Source organism: Dysidea avara, chromosome 5, assembly GCF_963678975.1.
Source record: "Dysidea avara chromosome 5, odDysAvar1.4, whole genome shotgun sequence".
In the NCBI taxonomy this organism is placed as follows: Eukaryota; Metazoa; Porifera; class Demospongiae; order Dictyoceratida; family Dysideidae; genus Dysidea; species Dysidea avara.
The window spans coordinates 21509405-21533586 of NC_089276.1; the positions used below are offsets into that span (position 1 = coordinate 21509405).

Sequence of the window (24182 nt, forward strand, 5' to 3'; positions counted from 1 at the left end):
CTTTACAGGGTGATTTGTTTCTATCTGATCTCTCTACAGGATGGTTTCTTTGTCACTGAACTCTCTACAAGGTGACTCGTTTCTAGCTGATCTCTCTACAGGGTGATTTGTTTCTAGCTGATCTCTCTACAGGATGGTTTCTTTGTCACTGAACTCTCTACAAGGTGACTTGTTTCTAGCTGAACTCTCTGTAGAGTTATCTGTTTGTAATTGAACTCTCTACAGGATGGTTTCTTTGTAGCTGCTCTCTCTACAGGGTGACTTCTTTCTAGCTGATCTCTCTACAGGGTGAACTTGTTTCTGGCTGAACTCTCTACAGATGATTTGTTTGCAGCTGAACTCTCTACATGGTGGTTTCTTTGTAGCTGAACTCTCTACAAGGTGATTTCTTCTAGCTGATCTCTCTACAGGGTGATCTGTAGCTGAACTTTCTACAGGGTGATTTGTTTGCAGCTGAACTCTTTATATGATGGTTTCTGTGTATGTACAAGGTAACGTCTTCTAGCTGATCTCTCTATAGGGTGACTTGTTTGTAGCTGAACTATCTGCAGGGTGATTTGTTTGTAGTTGAACTCTCTACAAGGTGTGATCTCTCTACAGGATGACTTTTTCTAGCTGAACTTTCTACAGGGTGATCTGTTCATAGCTGCACTCTCTACAGGGTGATATGTTTGCAGCTGAACTCTCTACATGGTGGTTTCTTTGTAACTAAACTCTCTATAAGGTGATGTCTTGTAGCTGATCTCTCTACTGGATGACTAATTGTTTCTAGCTATCTCAATATAGAGTTATAACTTTCTCTATAGAGTTATAACATGTTTGTATAGCTGAACTCTTTACAGAGTGGTTTTTTGATTGGTTGCTGAACTCTCCAGCTACACGGTGACTTGTTTGTACTACAGAATGACTTGTTTGTAGCTGAACTCTCTACAGAGTCAGTTACTTGTAGCTGAACATTGCTTAAAGTGACTTGTTTGTAGCTAATCTAGATGAACTCTCTACTGGGTAGCTTTTTTTGTAGCTGAACCCTTTACGCAGTGATTTGTTTGTAGCTGAATTCTCTACAGAGTGACTTGTTGTAGCTGAACTCTCTACAAAGTGACTTGTTTATAGCTGAATTCTCTTCAGTGTGACATATAATGTTCTGAATCTCTACAGCAACATATTTGTAGCTGAATTCTCTACAGGGTGACTTGCTTGTAGCTGAATTGTCTATAAGATTAACTGTATGTAGCTGAACTCCCTACAGAATAACTTGCAATTTGGAGTAGGGGCCATGGAGCTATGCACCCATGAATGAAAAAACTGTTATCTTTGTTCCTGCCAATATACTCATGATGTGGTGCACTGACTTTCTTGGCTGCATGACACACTACCACACTACCATGTGTCTTGATGTCTACTCAAACAGCAACAGTAATTCAGTATTGTTGAAAATTTTTTCAAATTGACTGAAAGTAATTTAGGTTATTTGTAGAAACTGTGGCTAGATATTTATTCGACATACTATGCACATTGTGGCACATATACTTAGGAGAATGGGTTGAGCTGGATGTGGGTACAAACTGTACTCCTTTGTCAGTTGTTAGAACACTCAGGTTCTAGATAGTGCTGACCCCGGAACTGAACTTCACCAGTTTATTAGTAAACTATGTTTGAACTTATAGTAATACACATAATTATAGTAGTAGATACATAATAATACAAAACTTTGTATCATACCCATGTTGCAAGTAGCTTGATTGCCAGTCCATCTGCCTCTATTATTTCGGATTCGACACCTTCTTGATTGACTACCACTTAGCTCAAAGCCATCATTGCAAGCAAATCTACATATATCTCCATTAGTAGGAACTCCATCACCTCCCAGTGAACAATCAATCATTCCATTATCAGGAGCAGAGAGAGGGTCACATGAGGGTCTTGTGACTATTAAACATACAAGAGATATTTAATAGCTAATCTAAGCACTAGCTATGCTGTTATGATCATTGTTGGGTATTTGATATTTTATTTCTCAGATTTACGATATCACTGGAGTGCAGGAATAGGTCGAGCAACTCACAGACCAATATTTTTGTGAAATCTTGGGATAGCTGGCTTATAACAATTAAGGCTTGTGCATCATGTACAGTTTGCCTGACCAATGCTGAAAATGCTTCCTACACCACTGCATGTACATAATAAGCCTTGTCAACAGAGGTTCAGTATTTTACATAAAATTAATTATAACAGTGACTACAACAAGTCACATACACGTGGTGGTGTATGACATGCAATAGTATATAACAAATAGAATATCATAGTGACTACTGCTAACTACTCAAAGGGTATATACATATATTTGATTGTCATCTCCTTTAGTAAATGGTTCCACTGTTGACTAGTATGTGATCTGACACTGTAATTGTCATATAAGGCTAGGCATATATTATATTCATGATCCCTACTATTCAGTACTAGCGTACCAGCGTTGAAACCGGGTTTGGTCAACCGGGTCACATTTTCTCTGGGTCATCCGGGTCCAACCGGTTTACAAATTATCCGGGTCTGATCTGGATTGGATCACGTGAGAAACGAAATTGTTCGTTTGACGATATTGGAAACTTATAAACGCTACCGCGTAGCTCTTTCGTGAGCCATGACCACTTATCGCGTTACAAACATACGCTCGGTCACGCCCATTTATTAGTAAGTGCAGTCTGTAGCACGAAACGGTGTTCATTGGCTGTCTGCAAGCCCACTAATCGATTATTGTAAGAGTTGTATATAGTCAAGTCTTGCAGCAGGATAAGTACTTTCGTGAGCCACACCCACTTCAATATATCGGGAAATTGTAATACTGGGTATGCACGAAGCCACACCCAATTGCTGTCTGTAAACTCGCAGTAGTAGCTACGTGGAACCAAAACCCACTGAATGATTTTAAATTATAAACTTACCGGCTTAGTTATCACATAATAGTCTCACTCGCTTGAGACTACCCGAAACATAGCTCTTATCGCACGCCTTGGCTTTAATTAATCCGGGTTGCTATCCGGGTCAGTGGGTCATCTGGGTCAGCAGTAGTGACCTGGTTTCAACGCTGTAGCGTACTGAACAATGACCAGGTAGACAAACTTTCTATTAAGCCCAGTAATGCATGGTGAGTCTGCGCAAACAGTGTATGAAGAAATCATGATGCATGAGTGTTAAATAAGCAAACTTCTTCATAATTGGTTTTTTTTACAGCATATATATGCCAGTAGGAAGAGTAAAGCACTTCAAACTGACAGATGGTGGGCATAACAGTCACTTTGTAAACACAATAAACCATGTGTGTTAGACGGTTCACTAGTATACTAGCATAAAAGAATGTGTGCTTACATACACATCAGCACGAAAAAGTAATTCCCTAAATAAAACATTAAAATTAAAGCAAGTATTTAATTAAGGATAATGCATGTAGTGGTGGTTAAGGTTTCATGCATACTGTACCTTTTATACAACGGGCCTTAGTACCACGCCACCTTATCCCACGACGTGTAATTCGACATTTTCTTGTAGCATCACCACGTAGAGTAAACCCATCATTACATGTAACAGTACAAGTGTCTCCATTAGTAGCACCTCCATCATCTCCCAGTGAACAGTCAATTGTTCCATTTACTGGTGCCATTAGTGTTGAACATACACGACCTAATAGCAATATATGCATGAAGCATCATTTAATGTTATACTCACCTGTACATATACATACACATCACATTGTGACTGTGTCAGTAAAAATAATACAGTAAAATTGATGGTTATTCAATGACTAAAAATACAGAAGTTATAAATGTATCAAGTTGCCCTATTTTTGTGCTGTAAGCCAATAGTTTGAATTTATATTAACATGTATGTGAGCAATACTTAAATTTTATGAACATGTAGTAATAAGAAGTAAAAACAATGTTGTTAGCTGTATACTCTAAATCAGTAATCTAGCCCAATCAATCTGCAAAGTACTAAAAAATCCTATCATCTTGTTTAAGCACATACACCATGCTTAAATACTGCATGTAAACTCAAACTGGTGCCTATCACACTAAAGTGCCACACACTAACTGAGAGAAGCACGCAAATGATTCTATCTTCAGATAGGTTGGTGAGGTATGGCAATGATCTTACAAATAACACAAACTACACACTTCTACAGTTTTAATCTCAATTCAGACAGCTGACTGTAGACATGTTAATGGATTCCTTAAATTGTTTTGTGTAACTGAGTCATTCAATTGTATGCATGTATGTCTGTGAATTTGTTAACTATGTGAGCAAACAGTTTTAAGTGGCACATAAATTCTTATGTCTATAAATTTTCAGTTGCAGCCATTGCTTAGCTGCCACATTTGATTTCAAGATTTATATTGGCTATTACACTAGCCATTTTTAGGATGTACATTTGCACAAGTTAAACTATTGGTCAGGAGTAGTGACTGTAGATACTTCACAAAACATTCTGTGCATACCAAGTACACATCTGACTTCATTGCCACTCCATAATGTCCCTTTACGGCGTTGGTACTGACACTCCCTCGTAGCACTGCCACGTAATTCAAGCCCATCATCACATGTGAAGGTACAAGTGTCTCCAGGATTAGCAATGCCATCACTTCCCAGTGAACAATCAATTGTTCCATTATCAGGAGCCGTAAGAGGGCCACACACTATAAAATAGTATAAGAATTTACAATGCATACTTAGTACAGTAGTATTTATATTAAGCCTTTTAAGCGGGGCTGAAAGCCATGATAAAGATCAATATACTCTAATAGAACACTCAAATACTCTAATAGAGCAGTCAAGGCCTTCATGAAAACATGTTCTTAAAAGTACTAGAAAAAAGTTGCCTACAGTGGGAATCAAACTAGCTACCTCTTACTTGAGAGTTGGTGTCTTACCTAAGTACCAAGTGTTTTCAGGTAGCTAAAGGCTATTTTGTACTGCTTATAAATACTATATGTTCATTAACCCTAAAGTCAACAGCTAAAGCTTTGCCAAAAGAGGCTTTTATTAACTGCAAATAGCCTGTTTTAAATATTTTTGACTAAAAGTTGGTGTTTTAGTTAAAATGCTTCAAAATGTACCCACATATAAAATTGCTATAATTTATTTTTGGTGAACTTTGAGACATTGTGAAAGTTAAAATAGCTACAACTTCTGCAGATCCCCTGCTGCCAGAGATTCTATACTCTGGTCAGTCCCCCCTCACATCAACTACTTTCTGTGCCACTGGTGTCTGTGCCATGCTTTGTACACTTTACACTGTATATGCACATAACTGATAGCCTTTATTGATTTTCTCATCTGACTGCATGCATGCATGAGTACAAAGTATTTGGCACAATACATACTAAAGACAAATTTTATGTACTTTCAAAGGTAAATAGGAAAAAAAACTGTAACAATTTTAAATTACATATAAATAAAACTTTAAGTATACACATACAAATATTTACAATGCAATAGCGAGTAAAAGTAATGGTGACATAAAGTTATATATATATATATACCTCGTCTACACCTAGGCTTTTTTCCACTCCAGGTACCATCATTCTGACATGTTCTAGTGGTACTACCTTCTTGCAGTCCATAACCATCATTACATGTGTAAGTACAAGTGTCTCCAGGATTAGGTTGTCCATCATCTCCCAGTGAACAATCAATATCTCCATTACGAGGAGTATCAACAAGTTGGGGACACGTTATCACTGTAGACAAAAATTAATTTTGAGCTGGGTATGCTTAGCATACGGTGTAATTATCTTAAGGATATTCAAACTACTACACCATAGATTGGGAAATATTTAATAGTAAGAACGAATACCCCCAAGAATAGACTTTGTGACATAATGCACACACCAATTAGATAAAAACCTGTAACACACACTGTTTACTGCATGTGTATGCATAATTGGGTTGTAATTTATACGTGTATTTATAGCACATTGTTTTATGGCTATCTTGTAATAGGTAAATACTAAACACAGTTGTATGTAACATAGCTGTGTATAGTGTGTACTTGTATGCATGCGTGTAGATGCATCACTAATAGTATAAGGAAGAACTATGTGGTATAGGGTTCCAGCCCTTGCACTGTAACGGGGCACTCCAGCCCATTACATTTGAGGCCCTACTGAGATAGGAACAGAGCAGAAGTTAGCATGACAGCTAGAAGCTCAGTAGTAAGACATTTGTTGGACATTTTCCACCAATACCTTTGAAGATAGTCACTGAAGACATCCAGAGAGCTCTCTGGGTGAAGATACTGGAAGAATGCTGTAGCGGAGAGTCCTGAAGTGAGATTTCCCCCTGGCATAGAGACCAAATGTGGGACCAAGACAAATGGCAACTAGGAAGAAGGCCAGCTGGGTCTTGTTGGATTGCAGGAGAACCAGGAGCTGAGTGGAGAGAGAGGGAGAGAGAGAGACAAGAGCAGCTAGAGGACCAAGCCTTGTAATTCGCGCGGCCATGTAAGGAGACGACTTTGAAAGGATAGCAGTCAGATTAGCATCTGGGAGGGACATTGAGAGGTTCTGCTGTCAAGCGTTTAGTCTGTGGTACCTGCTAGTGCTTGTTGATCATTTAGTTTATAATGTTGAGAGATGGACTGTGGACTGTATAGAGTAAGCAAGGACTGCAAGTACTACATATCATTGGATGTATTTATACGATGTGCTGAGGAGAAGAATGTAGAGTGTGAACTTACGGAAGTGTCAGGAGGAGCTTAGTAGAAGAGTGATGATGCATGTATATGTTAGTATGAAACAGTCAAACTTGGAGTTCCAAGCTTCTATAGGGAAGGAGTGATGTAACATAGCTGTGTATAGTGTGTACTTGTATGTATGCATGTAGAACACGTCAATAAGAATAGTATAAGGAAGAACCACGCGGTGTAGGGTTCCAGCCCTTGTGCTGAAATGTGACACCCTAGCCCATTACATATAATACTTTTGTAAACATGTGTATCTATATGTATTCTTGTTGTAGTATAAAGAGTTGTGTTGTACCCTGTATTTATTGCCATTGTTATATTGCTATTACAGACTGTTAAACTATATTTCGTGATGCTAAACCCTTAATATTAATTTTTAATTAAATACTACCACTGATATAACAGTTCACAAACATAGCTGTACTTGATACAATATCTATGAATAAAGTTTTAAATGTACTGGGAAGTAGTCTGCTCACAGTACTTTGGCTAGCAGCATTGGTCTAACTGTAAGGCAGTCATAAAAACATTAAGTAAAATAATGTCCTCCCAAGTTTGTTGTAAAACCATCATAATAGACAAATGAATTACTCTTTAGTAGTACTAGTGTTGTTTTAACATAAAATGTTTAAGACAAACGGTTTCAACTAACTACTACATGATAATGTGTCCAATATTATTATATTGCATGCATTTATATAGTTTTATTAAGTGCACATAATATTTAATTTACTTGCACAATCATCAACATCTCTACATCTTCCCTCAATAACTACTTGCCCACTTGGACAGAAACATCCATCAATACAGCCACCAATACAACCGGTATTAACAGTTTGACATGTTTGAGCACACACTGGACCACACTGCTGATATTCCATACCATCTGGGCAGGTGATGGCTACATTATAACAGACAATTAGTATTTAATATGATATTGCAAATGCTACATTACACTTACGGCAGAAAGTAGGAGTCCTCCAGTTATTAATAACAATGCCATCTTCTGCACATTGGGTAGGATAACTAGAAATGGCATCACAATAACACTCTTCTCTGTCTTCAGCTGCACAATTGCAGAAGTCAAATATGCAAGAATCAATAGTGTCTGTTGGATCTACATCACCATTACACGCAGCAAAGATTCCTGAACGCAGCACTCCACACCGTGTCTGTGCTTCTTGCATTATATCAGCTGGGCATGATGAAGGTGGGTCAAGCACACCACAATCTGGAGGATTTTTGGCATATTCCCAACTGCTTCCAAATGTGTTTATAGAATTTGTCATTGAGCCATCAGGGAGCATAAAATCGTCACTTCGATCACCATTGTCATTGCCACACAATCCACACAGCAATCCTTGCCATCTGTCAGATACAGTAATGCGCACTCGACGTCTTCCATCCCAAAGTATTCCCACTGGGAATCTCATTGAAAGCAACACAAATGGAAGACCACCTGTTCTGGACACTTCCACACCATTAGAATTATATACTGGTCCATCTCCATTGTTAGCCTGCATTACACCATCAATGAAGATCTGTCCACCAGTTGCTCTATTTCTTGTTAGCTGGATTTCTACATTACCAGGAACAATTACTCTCACTGATTGTAATTCTGAAGCATGTGGATTTCTGTTCACAGGGGTATTTACACCTACAATGATGAAGTCATTACCAACACATGGTTGAGAGAGAACATATTCACAAGTTCCCATGAAATCAAATTTGCGTCGTGCATCATATTGTATGTAATGAGGATCTCCATATATGGTACAAGTTGAGCCATCAAGGGTACAATCTTGATATTCACAATTAAAGTCATTGCCTTCACAAGCACATCTTGTAGTACAATTGGGTTGAATGATGTCTCCATTTTGATATCTAATTCCATTGTACATACAACCCTCTAACAAAAGAAAATACAAAGAAATAAATACAACAGGGGCTAAAAAAGGAGCTAGTTGCAAGTGACTGGAGATGCAATGAATAAGATATTATTATTAATATTATTATTATATTATATTATAAAAGCCATGCTAAGTAATCCAGACTCTTTTCAAAGTTGTCTCTTATAGTTTTAAAGTGATATATGTATCATGTGAGGCAAGTGGACTAGCCATGCAAGACTAGACACCATGACTTGCCATTATCCATTATCAGGAGCAGTAAGTAGTTGACAGTAAGTTCTAGTTATATCACAGTAGGAGTATGATATTGTAGTTATTGCACGAGTCCGAGGCGAAGCTGAGGATGAGTGTAATAACTATGATATCGTACAAGTAAACATGATATAACTGGCTTGTACCATCAAAGAAACTGAAATTAACACATTTCACTGAAGCCACACAACTAGTTTGAAACTTTAGAAAATGCTTGTTCCTCACCAGAACTCAAGAAGAGAAGGCTGTTACTTTCGAAAGGGAAATCTAGAAAACCACTATCACCTTCATCTTGCTTTAACAGTACCATTACTGAAGAAGTGACTACATTTTGCAGGTGTGTAATCCCCAAGAATACTACTAAGAATACTTCATGGGCAGTTAGTGTATTCAATGAATGGATACAGCTAGCAGCAAAACAAACACATGGAAGTAAAATATCCTAGCAATATTCTAAAGAAAGAGTATAGCTGTGTTCAGTGTTCTGTGTGAGTGCTTGTAATGCTTTGCAGGGCCGGAGCCCAAGGTCCGGCCGGTCCGGCATTGGCCGGACCACTTTTAAGCTACTTGAATTTGAAAAAAGATCGAGATACTCTAATAGAGCAGTCATCATAACATACTCTAATAGAACAGTCATCGTAATACTTTAATAGAGCATTCGGTATAGAATATAGCCACTATTCTAATTAGTCTAAGCCATTACATCTATGTTAATTGTCCTTAAATCACTCAAAACATCTGCATGATACTAGTACTGCATTGGGCCAATTGATCATGTGAGCATGTCATGCATGTATTAGCAATTATAAACCCAATGACTTCTGTATCTCAAAGAACTAAGCTTTCACTGAAATTTTTAAAATAAAATTAGCTATGAAATTGAATTAATTGTTACTGTAGTACAAAATTACCAGGATGTATCCTTAATGGTAACAAAAAAGAGAAAGAGGCTTTGCAAGTAAAATAGCTTCCAGATGCCATTTCAAAGCATCTATTTTCAAAAATTTTCCTTGGGGGAGTATGTGCCCCCATGCAGATCCCCCTAACTTGGCATGCATGCTGTGTGTGCTTAGCACATGCAGTTGATTATCACATGATCTAAAAATCACGTCAGACAATAAGCAGTATGACCTCCATTGCAGTCCATGGATGGCCGGACCACTCAAAATCGCTGGGCTCCGGCCTTGCTTTGCATCTGAAGCTAGAAGAGGTGATGGAATGCCATATCTCAAGGGGTCTGCAACTCATTAAAACCCTGTACGAGATTTCAAAGATTTTATGGCAAGATTTCAAGATTTCAGAGCAAAAAAAATTTGTGGCATCAAGAATAATACACTTAGTATTCGGAAATGTATGGAAACTATTGCGAGTAAAGGTTTCAATCTCTAGATGCCATACGAAAGTTTCAGACTAACATAAGGTGTAGCACAGGTAATGCTGAATAATTATACGAAAGTATATGTAAAATATATGGAATTTTGCAAAAAAATTTCAGACTTCAAAACCAGCTAAGATTTGAGATTTCAAAGAAGCTGTATGAGATTTCAAAGGAGTTGTGAACCCCCCACCATATCTGCCTAAAACAGTTCATCAGATTCTCTGTAATACATTTGCTTACCAGGGTGTTAATAGACTGCTATATATTGACACCTATTTGGTCCATGTTTTAAACTTCCAGCCATGCATGGTCTAACTACCAACCATTAGTTATACCAAGGCAGAACACTTTGATCTGCCCATGCACCATGGTACAAGTTATAGTTATACCACAGTAGGAGTAGGTTATTGACACGAGTCGAAGCAAAGTCAAGGATGAGTGTTACAAACTAAGACATACTATGACTGCTGTGATATATAAGTGGCAAGTAAAAAGACTGTTGGCACTTTGATGTATATGGATTCATATTCAGCTGACACTGCAGTTTGATTGCCAACATTGCATATTTGGTGTTAACACCTTACTGGACAATATGGTAGTTATTAATGGCCACCTGTATGGAAAGCCCACCTCTCTAAAAGAATACCTATCAACTGCTGTCATTTACTCAACTCTCCTTTACCTACTATAACATTATGCTGGGTGGTGTGTAGACTACCACTACTATTCTGGATACAGTATTGATTAAGTGTAGCTGATGCTATATGCATGGTGTTCACTACATATAGAATCAAACAATCAATTTAGTAATCAATGCATTAATCGAAACTGAGAGCACTACTGTGGATAAGTAACATGGATAATGTTGACAAGATGGATATTATTTGAATGCATACTGATAAAACCCTAACTGTGTGATGATACACCTACAAAATGACTTACTCAATATGCACTCAGTCTCAGTACCACTCCAACTTTCATCAATCTGACATGATCTACTGACACTACCAGTTAGCTCATAACCATCATCACATGAGAAGGTACAAGTGTCTCCAAGATTAGCTTCTCCATCATCTCCCAGTGAACAGTCAATATCTCCATTATCAGGAACAGTAAGTCGTGGACATGCTATAAATAAAATCAAAAATTTTCTAATTTATATTATTCAATCTATAGGCTAAACAATGTAACACCAACACAACCCACTATGCTGCACCAAAGATATGGATGTCATAGGGTAAATTATCCCACAGCATAGTTTGACTTGCTGCATATTTGCAATTTATCAGTGATTTTATCAGCAAAAGGCATTGATTTTGCTAAAATATTAGAGTCATTGTTAATGTTAAAATGATGACAATGAAGCAATTGATGTGCAACTGAAAAGCAGACATGAAAAAATGTAGACATAGAGTAGGGTATCAAACTTGGTCATGTCATTGGTAGTATTTCTTACAGTATGCAAAACAAAACATGAAACATGCTAAGAATTAACACATAGTTTAAAACCTTCCTTCAGTTACAGTAGCTAGCAATATTTTCCTTTAAATCCCCCATATGTATGTGTGCTAAATTTCAAGGCAATTGGTTAATATAATTGTGTTTTATGGCAGCTTTTATAAGTGTGCACCAAAAGAACAATAAGAAGGGAAAAAAATTGAGGTAATTTTTTGAAGAATCATATTTCAGGAATGCCTGGAACAACTATGTTCAAATTTGGAGTGCAGACGTCTGAAGGAATTTTCACAGTAAATGTCATTTTGTTTAACATAGGCAGCTCAGGGCCACACATGCATGAAAATTGCATTTTTGCTATTAATACACACCAGCGTGGTCAGTGCTGGGGGTAATGAGTTACTTGTGCAATAAGTTACATAATAATTTTGTGGTAACCAAGTAATATAATGAAATATGCTAAAAACTAGTAATATAACTCAAGATACTTTACTTACAAATGTAATGCATTACCTAAGTAATGAAGATACTGTAACGTATATAACATTAAGTAATTTTATTACTACAAGTAATGAAGTTACTAATCCGGTTACTAATCCATTTAGTAATGCCTATAGCCACAATGAAGTAATGAAGCAGCTTATTGACCAGTTTCTTTCTCTTGAATCAGTGGAGGATCTAGAAATTTTCAGAGGGGGTTTCAGGTTGAGGAAGTTTTAATAACTGTCAGGGGCGGATCCAGACGTTTTGAAAGGGGAGTTCCACTCTGGAATTGCAACTTCAGCCTAGCTTTAAGTTGAAGACCAAAAAAAAAGGTAATTACCTGCTGTTGAATGACGTAATGCTGATTTCAAAGACAAAAGTATGAAGTTTAGCCAGTAGATAAAGTCCTAATATAATACACTATGTATAACTCTTCGTGATGTTATCACCCACACAATCACGAATCATCATCCACATGAATCGTAAATAACTTTGGGAGGTGGGCTATTTTGAGAGGGGGTTTCAGCTGAAACTATTGTACCCCCCCTCCCCCCATTGTGAATACAATTATAACCAAGATTCACACGCAGTCCAACAATACAATCATGTCACATAATAAAGTGGTAGTGGCACACAGGACAGTTTAAGGCTGTGAACACAAAGTAATACAATGTGTAACATTATTATAGATACTTTATGGGTAAAATGTAACTGTAACTAAATGGTTTTAGTTGCAAGTAATAGTAATATGTAATGAGTTACTTTTAAAAATTAATTTCCGCAACACTGGGTGTGGTGCACCAGCTTCTTGGGGGACACACGACACACTACCATGTGTTTTGATTAATACTAAGTACACAGCTCTAATGTAATTCTTTGTAGCATATATACATAATGACACAGTAGTTTGTATGTAGTCTTTCAGCAGCTACACAACCTGTTCATTTCTTATGTTTCAACATGCAGTTCTGCTGTGCCATGGGTACATTGTGCTACTATACAGCATTGACCAAAGAACTGTGTGCACACTCACAGTTGATTTTTACTGTTGCATAAAACTTTACCATACTCAGGTGTGGGAATTTACATAAATGCAGCACATGTTGTTAGACTATTTAGAAAACTAACTTTTATTACAGATCGTTGTAATGATGTTATCAGTCAACTCGATGATAGTGTCCAAATTGAACTCTCTTGAAAAGAACACAAGTGATGGGTCACTAGCAATGGCATTCAGTTCATTAATATCAGCATTTCCTAATCCTGCAGCATAAACTTCATAAATATCAGCTGCATGAAGAGCTGCAGCAGCAGCTAGAGTATCTCGTTGATTGGTAGATCTTCCATCAGTTACAACAATAGCAATGTGAGCACGTCCATCTCTTATTCCCATTCTACCATCTTGTGTACTGGATAGCAAAAGTCGCAAAGCAGCTCCTGTAAATGTTCTATAGCCCATAAATGGTAAGTTTCTAAGAGCTGGTATGAGAGTAGCAGCACTAGTATGTTCCATCAGGTTAAATTGCAGTGATTCAGTGTCACTGTATTCTATTACTCCAACAAGACTATCATCTGCACCAATTGTCAGAGAATTAGCTACATTTACAGTAAATTCCTTTATTAATTCCCATCTGTCCATTCGAATACTTCCAGAACTATCCAGCACAAAAACTATGTCTATTCCAGCACTGTCACAAGCTGTAAAATAATAGCAACACAAGAGATATATAAAATGGTCACAATGTGCTGTAAGCTGAACACTCTAAAACATTAATATAAAGCTGCTTCAAAAATCCAGACCATTTAAAAGGAGTTTGGGATTCCTCAGACACCAACCCTTTAAATTACAACAGTAAAAATAGGTGGAGTTTAACTAGTTAAACTAGATTAATGTTGCAGTCAAGCATGCGTGCATGAGTGTATTATGACAGTGACTAACCTGAAGCTCCACCGTGACTGGAGGGAAGATTGGGCAGGCACACAGGTTGGCAATAATTGGAGAATAACATTGCGCATGCGTTACAAGAAAAAGGCACGTAGAGAGGTGTTAGAATGCATGGTGCTGCATGGCGTAGTGAATCTTGTCTGTCCCACCCACACCACTCCCCTCTATATAGCAACTTTATCTCATCTTAGTATTTTAGAAGACGATAGTCACATAGGGATTGTTGGATGGGGTCTAATGTAATATATTGCTGAGAAAAAAAATTAATAATGGGGGTGTGGGGAGGTGAAGCATGCACCACAGACAGTCCCAGCAGGGAAGCTTAGTAAATCCCCCACCCCTTTTTCCCCCTTGTCTTTGAGGCTAGCTCAGGGTTTGACAGTGCAGGGTTTCTATTAGGAACATTGTGGCAAGCAGAAATTCTTGTGGCTTCAGAGAATGTTAGAATCTCCAAGCATTCCTACCTCCAAGCCTTTGTAGTAAAACATGCTGTATACATCATGTAAAATTGATGAAAAGGGGGCCTATTTGAGAATCAATAGGAGAATTCATGGAACCCTGCACACCTACCAAAACAACCACCATCTGTTGACGGTGGCAGCCCATTCGCAACAAGATAAGCCCTGCTGACCGGGTTAAACTGACAAGTAATATTAACCTTAGTTTAAATATTCAATATTCATCAACCCTATGTTATCTCAAAAAAATTCTTTTACAGAAGTACTGATTAAACATTCAATTACTTTTAATTGTATTCAGTATACTTAAACTTATTGGTGAAATGATTTGTATTAAAATAGTGCTCAACGACTAGAGTTGTTGTTACAGTTAAACTGACAAAATTGCGGTGACTTGAGAATAGCAACTTGAGAAACAAAAGAATGCCTGAGCAGTATATAGACTAGTGGAGGAAGTACAAGATTGTGTTGCTTTTATCAAAAGTCACTTAATTTACACTTGAATGATTATATTATTAGTGTAAGCAAGGTGTAAGTCACTGACTATCAACTTTTAATGTTTCAGAGGTGCTTACAGGGATGTTCTGAATAGTGCTGCAATAGAAAAAGTGCTTCAGAATACTATATATGAGATTTAATTGCATAGTGTACAACTCTGGATGCGATTTATTCGTACTGAAGCCATTACGAAAACTTGTGTTGTCTTATTCAACTTCTGAAGAGTTTGTGATTTGTCCTGTTTACTCACTATTATTTACAAAATTACAGTAGGATCTAATTATAGTAGAAAGAAAATACATTTCCCTTTTGTTTTGTGGTTATCTGCCATTAAAGCTAAGATAAAGGGTGAGCAAGTTTTAGAGTCATAAAAGATCTTACTAAACAATCTCATCCACAACTGAGTGTCTACATGAAAATGATGCAGAAGTGATTGACGCAACTTAGTAATAGAGGTGGATTGTGTGGAAAATGAATGCTACAGAATCGACGTGATGGTCTGACTAGCAAACATGATGTTTAGCAAACCATTATATATATGCACTATCCAGCACATATGCAAATTCTCTGCTATGCAATTGCAATACATACAGTACCTTCAGTAGCATGTTACTATCATACACTACAATAATACTGTATAGTAGAGACCACAAAGGTGTAGGCGTGGCCCATGATAAAGCATCACCCAAAAACAGCCTCAATTTTCCCTAACAACGATGAGGTAGTACTGGATAGGTAAAACTAAGCCCAAACAAGCTTTCAGGTCAACCCGAAATGCTTTCAACAAGTTGCTTGGAATTTAAAAATAATAAATCACAGTAAAACAATAAGAAGTGTTATATCCCTACTATGCTTAAGATACCATAAGAAGAGCACGGTAGGGATATAACACTTCTTATTATTTTACTGTGATTTAATATTGTGCACTACTCCAGCTTGTTTCAGTACTTTTTATTGATGTGCTATGGTCTCTACTCTAGTTGAAAATTCCAATTATTTGTGCACTTGCTAAACAATGATCTTACCTCTTGTGCATATGGCATCAGTTCCACTCCAGCTCCCATCATCTCCACATGTTCTACTGTCATTACCTCCTCCTACTTCATAACCATCATCACATGTGAAGGTACAAATGTCTCCAGGGTTAGCTTCTCCATCATCTCCCAATGAACAATCAACATCTCCATTATCAGGAGCCGTAAGTGGTGGACATGTAACTATCTCTATTTGAAGAAATTTGTTAAGAGGGTCATTATAGATGATGAATTTAATACATCATAATAAGTTTTATATGCAAGTGGTGCAATTTATGATTCACCATTAGGCGGATTACTATGTACCGAATTTTGAAGGCTGCACTCAATATATAACTGATCTCTTTCAACTAGTAATGAATGGTAAAGCTTTCTACCATTTTAGAGGGGTTTTTTGATCTGGAAAGAGTGGTGTGTAGGGACTGATGAGGCAGACAAAAGAGTCATTGTTTAATAATGAAGAAAAGTTTAGTTACAGGATAGTATTGTAAATAACCAGCTGGAATTTTACATTACAGTTTTTTATCCTACTCTACACAGCTATGCAGTCAGATTCAGGCTGACCACACTTATACAGTAGCTACTTATCTGTAAACTACATAAACTAAACAATGCTCTAGAGAGATGTAGTGAAGAGTATATATACCATTAATTATTAATGACATACTTATGCATCTTGATACTTCACCATCCCAAGTGAAATCAGATTGGCATCTCCTGAGTGTGCTTCCAAGTAATTCATAACCATCATTACATGTGAAGGTACAGCTGTCATCAGGGGTAGTAGGAACCCCATCATCTCCAAATGAACAAACAATCATTCCATTTTCAGGAGCAACAAGTAGTGGACACTGAGGAACTATAAATATGAGTATCACAGTTTCATCCTGATTATCTACAGCAACTTTGAATTGCTTTTGCCAGTAATTTGTGCATACTGGTTAATATGACCGGTTTATTTACAAACACAATAATTTCTATATGTTCAAACTCTGCATCTTGCACTATAATTATAACATTGAGCAATGGTAGAAGTGACGCAAAAAAATATAGTAGTATATGTGAAGAGTCTAGAAATGTTTGATCTCTTAAAAGTACTATACATATTATACTGTATGTCAGTTTATCTGAACTGTATTGATGCATTACTATCGTGCATAAATTTACAAAAAAATAATGTAACTTCTTAATGATATACACTGAATAGTGTGTCATTAGATCATGATGATGGAGAGTAATAGACAAAGTACAGTCTACATAGGGGTGCCTATACATAGGGTAATTAAAAACCTGTTTGCATTAGTAGCTAGATAACTCCATCCAGAAACAAAACAGATATTATTTTGAGTGTGGGGAGGGATAGGAGGTTGTGTATATACATTCACTATTAAAACTCAAGATACAAATATTGCATTACATGTCATACCCAAGACTAACAATAAGGCATGTCATGGCAAACGCAGTAACTGGTTGATTAAACCAGCTTATCCAGCTTATTTATATGAGATATAGACTAGCCACTGATGAAAATTCATTTCAACAGCAATATTATAATATTTAGAAACTTTTTGGAAATGCTTGCTAGTAGTTTAGATGAATACTAACAACAAAATGTGATATACACTAACTATACAGTGTACAATACTTAGATCAGGTACACAATGCAAGCAATTCTACAGGTCTGTAACAGTTGTATGTATACCTGGAGTACAAGTGTTATCGTCGCCATTCCATGTTCCTTGGCCACGTCGAGTTCGACATGTCCTTGTTTTTCTTCCATTTAATTCAAAACCAGGATTACATGTGAAGGTACAGGTGTCACGGTTGGTAGGGAGCCCATCATCTCCCAGTGAACAATCAATCATTCCATTCTCAGGAGCATCAAGTGTTGGACATGTGGTTATTGTTACTGAGAAGATAATACACATGTAAGTCATTAACAAAGTAACAATATTTGATGTAATTATTGTTAAGGTGGCAGTCACCTGCACTTCCGGTCTGAAGTGTGTATTTTCATACCTCCATTGTGAGCTCATCTAATCATGTGTGCCCAAGAACTCAACACCAGGTGATACACATCGATTTTTATACTATTCCTATGCTAATTTTCATGGTGGTGGCTTGTTGAGAATTGAAAGCAAATATTCTTTTAATGTCACTTTATGTGAAACTCTAGGCATATTGAAGGCAAACTCTACTACAAATCTACTCTCCAACAAAAGCTGCTATAACATCAACAGGCAGTAAAAACTTCTTTCTTGACATGCTGCCCTGTGCCTACATCACTTATATTACACAACAGTAGAGATCTCCCTCACTTGAGTAAACTAACCCAGAAAGTATTATAAGCATACCATCCTAAAGTACATGTATACTGCCAAAAGTTTCGTGCACATGACACAAACTTTCTTAAACAAGGCATCTCTACTACTCTACTTACTTTTAGGGGTGTCTTCTATAATAAGTTTTACAGAATCTTCTTCTTGATGCAAAGCTCTGGCCAGTAACACACGGAGTTGTCATTTAATATTATGCAAAAACTAATTACATGATGTATGTAACTTATGGATTTTTGTAGCAAGACGGAGGATTTCAGTTTTCAAAGGCTTCATAAACTGCTACCTCCAGGTGACTGCCACTTTAATAGGCTAGCTTCTGTGGAGTGAATTAACACAATGGATCAATTTATAGCACTTTATGTGGCCATCTGTCACCTGGTTGCATAAGTCTGCTTCATGATTAAATTCCAAAATTGCTATATAGTAGGGTTTGCATGCCACAACTGTTTATTGGTCTTGTCTGTGTGTTTGGTGAAAGCACACAGACAAGACCAGACGCACACAGACAAGACGTCTGTGTGCGGACAAGCACACAGACAAGACGTCTCTGTATAGTCTGTTTCATCAGTCTATACAGAGACGTTAACCATGCCACCACATTAATGTGAAGTGTTGGTACAGTGGGGCATTGGTAATGTTTGCATAAGCAATGTAGCATGGAACACACCACCAATAATAGCACACTTCACCTATTCGACCCATTGCTCCCCACCGCAATTACCCTACCCTCCCCCAAAGAGTTGTATGTACATACATGTATACATGTTTGTCGAACAAAGTTATGTGTTGTTATCACATGTAGAAATGTGAATAGAACAAGGGTAAAGCCTTCACGCAAACAGTTAATTAATTGATAACATGTAGTGCAATTTTTATATGCAGCAAACCCAAGCCAAATATTATGCAGTGTACACATTCATTTATCTTCTGAATGATTAAAGCAAATTACAGTGGAATTATTGTATGATACATGTTAGTCCAAGAAAGGAACTGCTCTAAAGGCCATTAGCTTAATGATTATATAGAACATCTGTGAGTTCTCTTCTGCAGTTAAACATCACATAGTTAATTGTTTTAAGGCTTGTGTAATATGTTTATTACAGTGAAACCTGTTGATTTAGGACACCTTGGATCTGTGTCCTGATTATCAAGGTGTCCTGATTTTCCATGTCAGTTCACATGCTTTACAGATACTTTGTGACCACTACCAAGTGTCCAGAATACACAGTTAACAGGTTACACTGCATTTACTGATAAATAGTCAACTGCAAATATCATACCTTCTATACATGTAGTGTCAGTACCACTCCAGTTCCCATCATCTTGACATGTTCTTATGGAGCTGCCTGCTGATTGGTAACCATCATCACATGTGAAGGTACAAGTTTCTCCAGGATTAGCTTCTCCATCATCTCCCAGTGAACAATCAATATCTCCATTATCAGGAGCAGTAAGTGGTGGACATACTGGAACTACAGATACAAATAGTAAGACAATTGGCAATGAATCACTGCTCTTAACATCTGGTCATACTGGTCAGGTATCAATATAAATGTATTTCAACTGGTACAATTAATTTTAAAATGAAGTAGGGTTCCAGCGATAAAAAGTAGTGAAATAAGAGATAGTGAATGATGGTAGCTATCACAACATTGCTATGTGGAAAAATCACTACAATGGCATGCTATCACCATCTGTTAAATACCCAATGGGAATTTCCCACATAACTATGTTGTATTAGCTACCGTCACTACTTTTTTATCACTGGAACTCTACTTCATTTTAAAATTATTTGTATTAATTTTTAACATACCATATTGCCTCAAATTATGGCCCAGGTGTTTATTTCTTTCAAGTAACTTTTTACCCTGGCTACTAAAAGAGACCAGCGACTATATGAGACCGGCATTTATATACCTGATCAGCATTCACGAGTCAACTTCATACCTTGGTGTTGTATTCTCCTGGACTCTCCTTAATGTTTCCCTCAGCATGTTTCACAGATTCAAGCTTAAAAGGAACTCTATAAAACGTTCTTCACTTCATTGTTTATACCACCTCCAGGAATTGTTAAAAATAATGACTGCACCAGACGTTTATTTGAGACCCGGAATTTATTCGAGACTGGGCGTTTATTTTTGTTATGGTGCTGTATATCCCCGGCGACTAAATGGGACCAGGTGTTTATATGAAACCAGCCATAATTCGAGGCAATACAGTATAGCTACATGTACGTATGTTGTACATGTGTTGCTTTATTAGAGTATCTCAATCTCCCTGCTTGTCTCGAATGCCACATAATAGAATAAGGGACGTGGTTTACCATTTCTAGCTTTTACAACAAAACCACAGTTGACTACAGCTAAATCATTAAGGGGCATGGTTGCAGAGTGCACTGATCATTAAGTGCAAGGCCCATTTTCTGATCGTTTAGGGGCATGGTCAGATCAGTGATTGTTTAAATGTACGTACCTACACTGTTTTAAGCACTTCAAATCATGTTAGTTTTGTGGCATCTAAATATGCTCCTCTAAGGAAAGTATCGATGTAGAAAATTAAATATACCACAGTATCATAGGGGACCATGTAATTGAAGATAAAAGGAAAGGTGAAACACAGAAGGCAGATACTCATCGGAATCAGAAAAAAAGGCAGTGAGATTGTTATTGTGGCATGAAATGGTGGCTGCACACTGCTTCATTTGGCTTATAGCCATGCAACTGTGGTCAGGCAGGAAGAAAATATATATTATTTTTGAATAAAGTTCAATATCCAACCATCAGTGAAAGTCTATCACTGGATTTGAAGTTAAGGCTTATCGTAAAAGTGATTTTCATCCTAATATGTATCTATGATTATTTTACTGGTACATCACTTTACCTACTAAACAGTACTTCTGTACTGTCTGATACTACATATATCAAGGCACCCTCATGCACTTGATAATGGCTAAGGCTACGAGCTTAAGTTTTTCACTGATATCCAGCTGGACCACTGCATTTTCACATATCACAGTACGTGCAATGCATGCATTATGGGCTCACCTTTGTCCTCCTCAGTGTCCTACTTCTTCTTGCTGACAGTGTAAGGTGTTGATTATCAGTAGTGCATGCATGATTTCTCAATTTTCTGTATTTCTGTGGCGACTGTTTTGTTAAACCAGGTCAGTGCACTCCTGGTAATGTTTTCTGACAAACGTGTGTGCATGCATAGGTGTGCAAGTACGTATGTAGTGATGTAGTGTATGCCACACTCACTTGTGGAGCAAAAATGCTTATTATTAAAAGTAACTAGTTTGAATGCTTTTACTGACCACATAGCAATCTTACAGCCGGGTAAGCTTCACTCTGAGGTATATACTTCATTAGTTTGAAACATGAGTAAGCCTGTCCTCTAAATATGGTGTGAATTACTCTCCTAATAGATTGTATAGGTGTTGTAATGACTAAAAACAACAGCATAGGCCTTGTAGGCTACCAGAAATTAAGTTCCCTTTTGAATCAAAGGGGTGTGTATCCCTGTTGGTATACATATGAAAACAAGAGCAGACTCAAGGATTTACAATTGTCAAGGAAATTTTATAAGAAGATACTACTGACAAACTATAAAAGAGTTAATAGATGGTTCATAGTGTTGTTTGTGGTTTAAAGTGGTTGTTAAAGCTAGGCTTACTTAGCAATGAAATAGTGGTAGTTAATGAATAATGAAATAGTTAATGAATTATGAAATACACAGAATAACATTGAAATGCTTATGGATTAAAAATAAATCAAATCGACTAATTAATACTTATAGCCTGGGTAGTATTAACTGTGTCGTTTTTAGAAGTAGCTCAACTAGGCCCCAGCCTATTATGCCCAAAATTTTACCTGTTATGCTTTTGAGCATTGCTAAAAAATTAAGCCTATTATGCTCAAAATTATGCTTTCAAAATCAAGATTATGTGCTAGGACTGACTGTTTTATTAAAGTATATCAGCCTTTCCTGATTGCTGTATTAGAGTAAGTGATTGCTCTATAAGCGTATCTTGATCTTATTACTGCAAAGTGTGAATAACCAACAAAGAAATGGCTTAATAAGTTATATTATTACATGTTTTTAAATATGAAATGCACTAATAATACTATTGGCAGTGATTATTTGCTTTCTTTCAGGTGCATGTATGGCACATTTTACTAAAATTTTCAAATAATGTCCCTATTATGCTGGAATTATGCTTGATGCTTTAGATCACCTATTATGCTTTAAATTGTGCTGGCATAATCGGCCGGGCCTAAGCTCAACAACAGCTTGCTTTTTGTGGTATTTATCTACACTTAAGAACTTCTAATAGATTACACCAGAAGGCCAAAAGTTATAGATGCAATTGTATACTGTGTTATTAAAGCAGCTAATGTGTTGTATAGCAAAAATAACATACCTCTTGTACAAGTAGTGTCAGTACCACTCCAGCTCCCATCATCTTGACATGTTCTACTGGTACTACCTCCTGGTGCATGACCATCATCACATGTGAAGGTACAAGTGTCTCCAGGATTAGCTTCTCCATCATCTCCCAGTGAACAATCAATATCTCCATTATCAGGAGCAGTGAGTGGTGGACACACTATGGGATATGACAAGTCATGAAATCATGTCTTCTGTAATAAGCCATTAATACACCTGCACCACTTTTGCCAGTGTATGTAATGCATATCATAGATGTATGCAAAGGAGTTTCTATTATATCATTATATCAGCAAGTTTGTAGGGCGAGAGTATACCTTGAAAAGTGGGAGGCCAACTTTGACAATGAATTTTACACAATGGGGTTTGAACCATACAACAGCTGTATGTGGATGTTATTATGGGTGTCTGGGATATTTTAGAAACTCTGAGAGAGTAATTTTAGATGATTTTATTATATTATTAGCTACTTACAGTTTTTGAAAGACATGTAATAATGATAGTTCTACTACAGAGTGACTGACTGTTCTATTACAGAATCTCAATCTTTTCTTGTAACCATTGTTTAGTAAATGTGTGGGTCAACTGTATGTCAGTATAGCTTAGTAACAATGATACAATAGATTTTACGTTATTCTTAATTCACTAATACAGAACTATGATACGTAGCGGGCTATACTGCTGCTACCCCAAAACAGACTATATCTACAGTATCTATTTCTGCTTCAATAATCCAACATCCTCACCAATTGAACACAGTTTTGAGCACCAATGAGTGCCAGAATATAGTGGTTTTACTGTACTGTAGTAGATACAAGCAATGCTAAAAATTGTATTGGGGTGTGACTGGCTTCCTGTGGCTATAACAGCATGGCATTCAGCAGAAATCTATACATGCAGATTTGAAACAAGAAAGGTAACATTGTCAGTATAGCAAAAGGTGTTTATGATTATTGTAAGCTATATCAAATGGAGCTTAAGGGTGTTCTGTACAGTTTGTACAAAGCTTCCCAAGACATAGTCTGTTTTGCACTAAAAGAAATATTATGGTCACTTAATTAGTCTGTGACATGTTGACGCATTTTAGTACCTGTAAATTAGGTATCCCATAACAACAAGCGCACACATCTTGCTATTCTACACCCTTTCACTTAAATTAGAACTACTTCGGCATTTTTAATCCAATACACATGAAATTTTTACACAAGCTACTTTAGTAATTTTGCCAAAGAAGAGCGTTTTCCA

General features: G+C 37.0%; 1 protein-coding gene across 2 annotated transcripts in view; it reads right to left on the bottom strand.

The window, feature by feature from the left end:
- The window catches only part of LOC136256190 (sushi, von Willebrand factor type A, EGF and pentraxin domain-containing protein 1-like), a 64878-nt gene that overhangs the window by 5822 nt on the left and 34874 nt on the right, over positions 1 to 24182 (bottom strand). For both annotated transcript variants that reach the window (XM_066049137.1, XM_066049138.1), the window contains exons 22-34: positions 22912 to 23097; positions 19772 to 19963; positions 17855 to 18061; positions 16820 to 17011; positions 16144 to 16341; positions 13346 to 13915; positions 11222 to 11407; positions 7701 to 8648; positions 7473 to 7640; positions 5538 to 5735; positions 4494 to 4691; positions 3478 to 3678; positions 1723 to 1929 (exon numbers count right to left, since the gene is read on the bottom strand). In XM_066049137.1, the coding sequence (XP_065905209.1) occupies positions 1723 to 1929; positions 3478 to 3678; positions 4494 to 4691; positions 5538 to 5735; positions 7473 to 7640; positions 7701 to 8648; positions 11222 to 11407; positions 13346 to 13915; positions 16144 to 16341; positions 16820 to 17011; positions 17855 to 18061; positions 19772 to 19963; positions 22912 to 23097 (3651 nt within the window). The remainder of the gene's footprint in view (positions 1 to 1722; positions 1930 to 3477; positions 3679 to 4493; positions 4692 to 5537; positions 5736 to 7472; positions 7641 to 7700; positions 8649 to 11221; positions 11408 to 13345; positions 13916 to 16143; positions 16342 to 16819; positions 17012 to 17854; positions 18062 to 19771; positions 19964 to 22911; positions 23098 to 24182) is intronic.